This window comes from Lactuca serriola, chromosome 2 (assembly GCF_051521515.1).
Source record: "Lactuca serriola cultivar US96UC23 chromosome 2, Lser_US96UC23_V15, whole genome shotgun sequence".
Taxonomy (NCBI): Eukaryota; Viridiplantae; Streptophyta; class Magnoliopsida; order Asterales; family Asteraceae; genus Lactuca; species Lactuca serriola.
This window is the reverse complement of record NC_136409.1, coordinates 185,856,700-185,866,630: the sequence shown is the minus strand read 5'-3', so window position 1 is coordinate 185,866,630 and position 9,931 is coordinate 185,856,700. Positions and strand designations below refer to the sequence as shown.

At 32.6% G+C, this 9,931-nt stretch overlaps 1 protein-coding gene across 1 annotated transcript; it reads left to right on the top strand.

Annotated features, from left to right (window-relative positions):
- The first annotated feature begins 5,716 nt into the window (after window positions 1-5,716).
- On the top strand, window positions 5,717-9,454 carry LOC145087722 (uncharacterized). Its single transcript, XM_079025764.1, has 10 exons — window positions 5,717-5,849; window positions 6,096-6,239; window positions 7,061-7,219; window positions 7,456-7,515; window positions 7,584-7,679; window positions 7,826-7,918; window positions 7,997-8,140; window positions 8,824-8,931; window positions 9,034-9,085; window positions 9,164-9,454. Exons 2-10 carry the CDS (start codon window positions 6,153-6,155, stop codon window positions 9,196-9,198), a joined length of 834 nt encoding a protein of 277 aa, XP_078881890.1. The 5' UTR covers window positions 5,717-5,849; window positions 6,096-6,152; the 3' UTR covers window positions 9,199-9,454.
- The last annotated feature ends 477 nt before the right edge of the window (window positions 9,455-9,931 follow it).

Genomic DNA, 9,931 nt, shown 5'->3' with positions numbered 1-9,931 from the left:
CTCGACCTCACCAGCAGTACTGATGGGCCACTAGGGCCCAATAGCACATTAGAGCTATTGAAAGTCCTTTTACATGGAATTGGGTCATAAAAGGCCCAATAACACGTAAGCATATTCCCTTTGGGCCAAAAGATCATGTTAATGGGCTAGCAAGGCCCAACAAGCATGATTTGAAACTTTCAAGCCCAAAGTTTGTAAGTTAGCTCATCATAGTTATCGCGTGTTTAACGAATGACTTTGGTTTAACGGTTTTGTTTTGTTTATTGATTCAAGACCGAATCAATTCGTTTATAACAATAATTGTTATTGAGAGTGTATTTGTTTTCCATTTCGTCAGTAGTCGTGGATCTTGTGTTTTGAATTGATTTGTTTGAAAATAGAGTCTAACCCTTTTCATTTCCCTTCTTTTATAAAAATAGCACTTTTGGTCCTTTTATATAAAAGAATTTCATTTTTAGTCCTTAAAACCCTTTTCTTGACACTTTTGCATTATGATTGTTGAAAACACGATTTTAACCCAAAATTTACATTGTTGACAGCTTCAGCCCCTCCAAAAATAATGTTTCTCGGTTAGGAACCTTTTTTCACAACTTTTACAGTTTTGGCCCAAAATCTAAAAAGTTTACATTTTGGTCCCTTTTGATAGTGAAAAGCATTTTTGACCCTTAAAAACATATTGTTATGCTAACTACCCTCTGTTTTATGGAAAATTACATTTTCAGCCCCTCAACTTATCATTTTCGCATTTTTGAGGCTTAATGGGCCAAGAAGCCCATATTTAGCCCATTAAGCTAAAATTTTACATTTTAAGCCCCTAAAAATTCCTAATGTTCAGAAAAATGTTTATGGAAACTGTTTTAACCCTTTTAAACCTTCAGAAAACTGTGACTTGTTAATTTTTACCCCAAATTTGTATTTTTGACAATTTAAGCCCAAAAATGAGTTCTATGTTAGAATATGTTCATCATGACCTTAGAAGCTATTATTCTTGACTTGTTTAGTGTAAGATAGCTTAGGTTATGTTTGTTTCCTTTCTCATGTATTTGATCTCGGGTTTACACCCCTTCTTGGTAACATATACATCACAAAACACATGAAATCACACACATATATGCATCAAATCATACATAGCATACATATACACATAGAACTACACATTTTCTTGTATTCTCCCCTATAAAACTCATAAAAAACGAAAAGAAAGGGGGTATGAAGCTCACCTTGGGTGTGGTTTCGGTTTTTGAAGAAGATTTGGAGAAGTTTGGTGCTATTTTCGGCCTTAGCAAGATCCTTGGATGGATCTTGAACTTAGTGGGTTCTAAGATGCAAGATCATGAATTTGAATGGATTAAGAGGTGATTTTTGATGAAAGAAGTAGACAGATTATAAATTTAAGCATGATCTTACCTTAGATGATGAATTTGTGGAGTAATCTCCTTGAAAAGCTTCCTAATCTCGAAAACTTGGTGAAGAAAAGAGAGAGTTTCTTGAGAGGATTTTTGAGTGAAGTGAGGGTGTGTGTGTGTTTAGGTTCGGCCGAGAGCAAAAGAGGGAGGAGAAGAGAGAGTGAGATTGCATGGAAATATGGGAAGTGCATGGATGTTTGAAGTGTAATGCTTAGTTATCCCACAAACAAAAATGATGTGGCATGCAAAACTCAACCCATCTTTTCTTTTCGGCTTGGGCCAAGAGTAGAGAAGGAACGAGGAAGAATTTGGGCCCTTAAATGCTTAAGCCCAAATTATAGATAATGCTTGGTCCAAATAAATCAAGAAATGATTTTTATGGCCTATTAGGGCTAATTATGTTAGTTATGGCCCAATAAGGTCCATTTAAGTGTTTTATTTCATTCTAGACCCAATATGGCCCAAAATATTTAAAATATATGGAATTGGGTCCAATTAGATCTCATTTAAGAGTTCTAAGCCTAAGGTAGTCAAATTGGGAGCTTATTGGCCCTTTGGGCCCAATAAGGAAATCCTAGTCCAGAATGGACTTAAACTGGGATTTCTAGGGTTTCCAATTCTTTATCGACTATTTGCAGTGCTTGTATGAAGTGTTTGATTGAAATTTTTGTTGTTATTGAACAACCATTCTTCATGCTTTCACATTGTTGATTTACATTTGTTATCACTGTTAAATGTTTACAAGGCATCGAATTTCTTAGTTGTGACACAATATCTCCTTTCCTGTTCACTTTGATGATGGAAGGGCTCAACCAAGTAATGGAAAAGGTAGTTGAGGGTGGGAGCTATAAAAGATTTGAAGTGGGAAACGAAAGAATCTTACTTACCCATCTTTTTTTTGCAGATGAATCGATTTTATTTGGTGATTGTTCGGTCGAGAATGTTCTTAGTCTAATCTAAATTGTGTTTTGCTTCTTGAAAACGGTCGGGCTCAAAGTGAATTATGATAAAAGTTCCCTCATTGACATTGGATGTGATATTGTGGCTGTTGAGACTATGGCGACTATAATTGGATGTAGGGTCGAAAAGCTCCCAACAATCTTTCTAGGCATGCCTATTGGTATCAATATGGGTAAGCTAAAATTGGAAACTGCTGGTTGATAGGTTCAAGAACAAACTGATCAAATGGAAAATTAAAACCCTCTCAATAGGTGGTATACATACTATTGTATGTAATGTTCTGGGCAGTTTGGGGACATTTCTGTTCTTCCTTCATATAGCCCCAAAATTGATTCTAAAGCAGCTGGAAGGTTCAAGATGGGAGTTCTTTTGGGGAGGTGGTTAAAATGATAAACGCATTCCTTGGGTGAAGTGGGAAAAAGCTTTAACTAATAAAAAGGTTGGGGGTCTCGGTATTAGGTCACTCGACTCTCTATACTGAGCCTTACTAGCCTAACGATATTGGAGATATTTGAATGAGAACGAAGTGTTATGACATGATATCATAAAAAGCATCCACGAGAACGAACATAATTGGTGTGATGGGATGTTGTTAAAATCTGGTAGCACATGGAAGAGAACTGTTTAACCAATGGGAGCAATTGGAGGAATGGGGCATTGATCCTAAAAAACTTATAAAAAGAAAAATTGGGAATGCTAGAAAGACAAAATTTTGGTTTGACTGGTGGATTGGGGAAAAACCTTTATGGAAAAATTTTCCCATATTATTTAAGATGGAAAGAAATGACCAATACACGGTAGAGAATAAAGTGTAACCTGTTAGAGTTTCATGTGAGTGGTGGGGTGTGATTCGAGATGGTCGATGCAAGGAGGAACTTGACCGCCTTGTTGCTCTTATGCAATCGGTTTCTATGTCTAACAGGGAGGCTCGATGGTATTGTATTGACGACCCTAAAGAAGATTTCTTGGTGAGCTGGTGGAGAAAAGCCTTTATCAAAAACTCTCAAGTGATGGTGGAGACAAACAAGTGGTGCAACTGGATACCCTTAAAACACAATATCCTTGTGTGGAAACTTTCTCAAAACAGGATGGCGGTCAAAATGAACTTTGAGAAGTTGGGGGTTAGGCTTCACTCAACCATCTGTGCAGTGTGCAAGACTTCTCAGGAATCGGTTTTTCATGCTTTTTATGGGTGTACCGTTGCAAAGGAGGTTTGAAATAGAGTTAGGAAGTGGTGGATTGTGGATAATTGAAACTTGCAATCCTTGGAGGACTTTTTTTCTTGGTTAGATGGAGCTGTGATTGAAAAAAGGTTGTTGACGGCATGAAGCTCTATCAGGGTTGCAACTTTGGTCCGTCTTTGGTATAACAGGAACGAGACAACTTTTAAAGATCGATTACAGAAGACGGAAGATATCTCCTCCCAAATTCAAATGGGATTCCTTATTGTGGATCGATAGTAGGGCCTCAAAAGTGGCTGTTGATAGGAGTGTGTGGTTAAGTAATCGTAGAATAGCTATAAGCCCTATGTAATCTTTTTTGAGCCCCCAGGAAAGTTCCTGGCTGGGGTTTTCTCTTTTAATCTAAACTTATCTTTCAATATATATATATATATATATATATATATATATATATATATATATATATATATATATATATATATATATATATAGAGAGAGAGAGAGAGAGAGAGAGAGAGGAGGGTTCAATTGAGAAAAAAAAGGTTGAGAATGGAGGAATCATTCTCAACCACTCATTTATTTTTGCCGCAAAAGCCTTTGTCGTACTAGCGGAAATGAGAAAGGAATAAACATGTGTTTTCCAACCAAACATGTTTCCTTAAACTATGCTAAGCATTACCTTAATATATACAAAAACATAGTTTTTTCGTTTTTTTTTTAATTTTTAAGAAACTATTTTTATCGAACAAAATGATTTTAAATATACCAAAAATCATGATTTTTTATTCTCTACAAATAGACATCCATATTGATATAGTTTTAAGATAAAACAAAAAATTTATTTTTTTATATTTTCAGCTATCGTTATTCATAAGTGAATAAAAATGAATCATCTATTTACTACAGTACATTCGCTATCCATTTATGAATAAAAACTATGATTAATTTTTTTTACAATTGAAGTATCATTCATATATGAATATAGAATATACTAAACATAGTATATTCATATTTAAATATTAGATGATTCATTCACTTATGAATATTACATAGTATATTCACTTGTGAATATTAGATGATATATTCACTTATGAATATTTGATAATATTTTTATATCTGAATATTACATAGTATTCCATGGTATATCACATGTGAATATTACATAGTATATTCACTTGTGAATATTAGATGATATATTCACTTATGAATATTACACAGTATATTCACATATGAATATTACAATGTGTTTTCACAAATATATATATAATTTTTATATGTTATTCACATATGCATAACATACAGACTTGCATATTCGTTTTTTTTGTTTTAATAATCATATACTGATTCAGGTGAGAAAACATATTCATATATGAATATAATATGGTAATTTTGTTTATGCATTTCATCAAACAGTTGGAGTGCATACAATTTAACTTTTTTAAAAATGTTAAAAACATGATACTTTGACTATTTAAATCTTACAAAACAGTAGATAGATAGATAATTATATGAAAAAAAAAAAAACGATTTGCTCTTTTTCTAACCTCAATTTTGAAGTTTTATTTGAGAATCAATGTTGAATGAATGAAGTGTATTTTTTGTTGATTATCAATGATGTTGATCTAATAACGCTGAGAGTATAATTAATCGTAGATGTTGAAGATCTGATCGTATTCAAGCAGAATTGAAGGTTGGATTAAAAGAACCAAAAACAAATTTTTGTTGTTAATTGTTGAATCGTGTTGATAAACATGTTATTGACGAAGATCGATGATTGATTAACATCGAATGATGTTGATGATGGTTTATCTGAAGAAATCTAGATGATTGTTGAAGGTTGGAGGAGAAATTTGGATGATGAACGATCGAAATTTCTATACAGTTACGTATTTGAGATTAAAGGTTATTATCATATTTACAAATTTGTTACTGTGTCTTTTTATGCTTAAATTAAATGAGCGGCTGAGAATGATTCCCCATTCTCAATCATTTTTATTTTCTCATCTGAACCCACCTCTCTCTCTCTCTCTCTCTCTCTCTATATATATATATATATATATATATATATATATATATATATATATATATATATATATGAAAAATAAGAAAATGAAGTAATTAATATATGCTGGGCTTGTGGGCCGCTACGTATAAAATAGGCGCCGGACCGATCAAAATAGAAAGCGAATAAACTCGAAAAGTCGAAAAGAACGCGAATGACCTATCATTTTTCATTACCTTCCCGCCAAACAACCACAAAACCCTAATTTACTATTCTCAATTCATTCATTTGATGTAAAAGGTAAAGTAAGATTATCCGATTTTCTGTATATTCTTCAAATACGATTTACAAATTTATAGTTATCGTTGCTAAACTGTTTCTTGTTTATATTTGGAGTAATCCGTATGTCCGATGACAAAAAAGATGATTAGGTTACTGCTTGGTGTTTTGGATTCCTTTTAACAGTTTTAAAGTTTAAATTTTCTTGATGTTGCATGTGTGGTGAACTGGTCATAGTGTTTAATTCAAGTTTGGACATGATTTCAGGCGGAATTGTATATCTGGTGCAAGCTAGGGCAAACTGTTAATTCTTAGGAGTCATTAATGGAGGACGAGAAGGATGCTTTTTACGTTGTCAGAAAGGGGGACATTGTTGGTGTTTACAAGAGCTTTAGTGATTTTCAACCTCTGGTATCACCAGTCTTCTTCTGATTTAGTAGACTTTATGCCATTTCTATATAGTCAATCTGTTTTTAGTTGATTCCATACTTATCGATCCATTTGTTAAAAATCAATAATTCAGATGTCAAATCTAGTACTTTTAGGTTACACAAAATAGAAAAAGCAAGGACTTTCCCTTCAAATTTAAAAAACAAACATTGCTCTACCCGATTGTAGTTTTCTTTGGGCAAATAGCATTGTTATATTTACAGTAGTACTGTATGTTTCCCCCTAGTTATCAATTTTTTTTTCAAAAACCTTATATTTCATAATGATCTCAAAGTTGGTAGCATGTTCAATCACAGAGTTAATTTTGCAACTCTCTTTTACTGAAATGAGGGAGTAATATACACCTTCCATATATAAAATTACATAGAGGTTTATGTTAACATTTTGCTTGGCAGTGCTAACCAACAACTTTTGTTTAAAAAGTAACTTCCTTTTGTTTCTACATCCAATGATTAAGAACATGAACCATACTTTTGCTATTTAGTGGACAATAAACTGTCAAACCAATTACTGAACTTAGTTCATTAGTTATTAATATAACGGAAGTTTTGGTATGCCATTTAAATCTTGTTTTCCTTTTGTTGCATTCTAGTTTTTATAACAAGGTTTCTTGCAATTAACTTGCTAAGTAGGGTGATCTGCAATTTAATGACCAAATATGCCACTTAAGCTAACTAATGTAGTTATTGTATACGTAATGCATATACTTGCACCATTCATTACATTTGAAGCTCATAAACTATACATGCCACTTATTGTACTTGTTGCTTTCTGTTCTTTAGCTATATGGTCCCAATGTTGCTGTGTTCAAAGGTTATCGATTGCCTAAAGCTGCTGAGGATTACCTGGGATCACATGGGCTCAACAATGCAATATATTCTGTTGGGGCCTCTGATGTGCAAAATGGTCTTTTTGGCCAACTTATTCCATGTCCTTTTCAGGTTACACTACTTGATTTATTTGAGTTCGCTTGATACAATTTTATCACTTCCTCATTTACCTTAAGTGTTTATGTTAAAGATACTTCAACTAAACCCAACCTTAAGGACAAACCCTTAGGGCTAACACCATGGCTTAAAGTATATATTTTTTCCAGATTAATCTCTTAGAAGCATAGTTCTTTGAACAGTAATAATTTTCAGATTTAAGACATCTTATGATTTTGATTTTATTTCAGCAACCGTATTCTATCAAAGACAAAACTGGTACAAGGAATCCATCCGAGAATAAGATAAAGGTAATGCTTTAGTCAAAATTGTAACGTTTTGCATTTTTTAACTTATTTAATCATGTATCTTTCTACAGAAAAAAGTCGGATCAACTTCTTTTTCAGAAGCTCCTCAGAGAAAGCTACCTGAAATCGAAAGCTTTATGGAGACTCTACCTGTTTCTGCTTATTGTGTGAGGTTTTATATCACTTAATCTTTATAATAATAATCTTGTTTCAATGAACTCCAAAAAACCAGAAAAAAAACAAATAATTCAATGAAAAAACTGTTTTTCCATGGTTAACTGACACTAATTAATCATTTCTACTCCATGGTCAGTGTTCTTGTATTCTTGAGTTTGATGGTGCAGCAAAAGGAAACCCTGGACCAGCAGGCGCTGGAGCTGTGCTGCGTGCAATAGATGGAAGTCTGGTAAAAAAAACATCACACACTCATAATTAATATTATATTTTTAAATATTCAGTTTTTTGAGTATGAAACTTTTATTAGGTTTATCGTTTGCGAGAAGGTCTAGGTGTTGCAACAAACAATGCTGCTGAGTATCGTGCAGTTATTTTAGGGCTCAGGTATGCCCTTGAGAGAGGATTTAGGCATATCCGTGTGCAAGGAGACTCCAAACTTGTTTGTATGCAGGTATACTTTTTTCCTTTTTGGTGTTTCCAGTAAAAGTGCAAATTGATATGATTATATGTATGGTAGATTAGAAATGGATAGAATTGTAATATATGCTATACTAAAAACTTCAAAAATCAAATAGTTAACGAAACATGACGTTACTTTTGTGGCTAATGATTGAAGATGTTGCTTTTAAGTTAAGAATATTGTATATTGTTACCCTTAAACCTGCTAAAAATAAATACTCTTAAAATTTCCAAATAAGTGCATGCTTTAGGAAGAAACTTTCCTCCACATGACACTTTATGGAGGCCTTTTTTATAACTCTTTATTGCGTTCATATTTGAAATAGAAATCTCACATTCTACTTTTTTATAAATATCGACTCCATATTATCTGCTTCCTGCCAAGATAATGACTCGACAGTTTAAGGAAAATCACATATTCTTGAACATTGAAGTATTGAGCATAAATAGTGAAAGTTACTTTACATAGGATAGTTTATTAAAAATTTAATTTAGGTCATTGGAAAGAGTCCATTACTGCACATAACATAACATTTCATTTATATTAATATTAATTTAATAAGCTCTACTTATAATGAAGTAATTAGAAAGTAAATATAAAATAGGAGGTGCATAAACATAAAGGTTTATAGTGGTGTAAATATGTTATTAATGTGGTAAGTGTTGAGAAAACAGGTGAATGGTTTGTGGAAAACTAAAACCCAGAACATGACAAGCTTATGCAAAGTAGCAAAGGAGCTGAAAGATAAGTTTGCATCTTTCCAGATCTGTCATATTGAAAGGGTATGTATGCATTCAGACATATTATTCCTTCAGATGAGAAGATATTATATTATTGTTAAATTGAATCTTAACAAGTTTATCGTATATTATATGAAATGAAAGGAGTTCAACACTGAAGCTGATGCTCAAGCAAACCTGGGAGTACATCTTCAGGGTAAGAAGGTCATTTCATTTTTTATTTTTTTTGAGAGAGAAGAGGGTTTATAATTGTTGTATTGGTGTCTGTCTACAGCTGGTGAGGTTCAGGAGGAGGTTGACAGGAGATAGTTGAAAGAAAGCTGAAAGCTGTGTTTTTGTTGTGGGATGATATTGTAATATGAAGATAGGAGCAACTTTTGGGTAGTTTAGCTTCAGAATGAATGAATGAATGAATGTATTTATGAAGCTAAGCTAAGCTTCATTAGTGTACTTATAAGTTGTTGAATCTGTAGGACCTGAATGTTGGTACTAATCATGACACTTATATAGTTCTGCTGTTGGTTTAACAAGGCTGAATGTCAGAAAAGCACAGCTGTTTGTACAATTACTGAAGAAACACTATTTATTACGTGCCTATTAAATCCCTCTTTATTAAATCTCTCTATAAACTTTCTCCTAAAGTTTTTATTTTATTTTATTTTTAAATGCCTACAATAAGTTGTGTTTTTGTGTTTAATTCATGGGTTTAAATAGTAAATAAAGGGGAAGTTAGATGATCTAACAATAATTTAATGTTTATTTGAAAAAAATAACCCAAAAAATTGTTTTTATCAAATTAACCATTTGGTTCGGAATGAATATTTCGGACAAAAAAACATTTTTTTGTTTAGACCAACATTTTGGATTCTAGTCGGACTAAAATTTCAGATTTTGAAAAAAATACAACTTTGTATGTCAAATATTAAATCCAAAATGAGATGAATAGTTATTGAAAAATGATGATATTAAACATTTCTAAATAGATATTTCCGAAGTAGGTGAGGATAATTTTCCAAAAGAAAAAAACCCAAAAAACAATTCC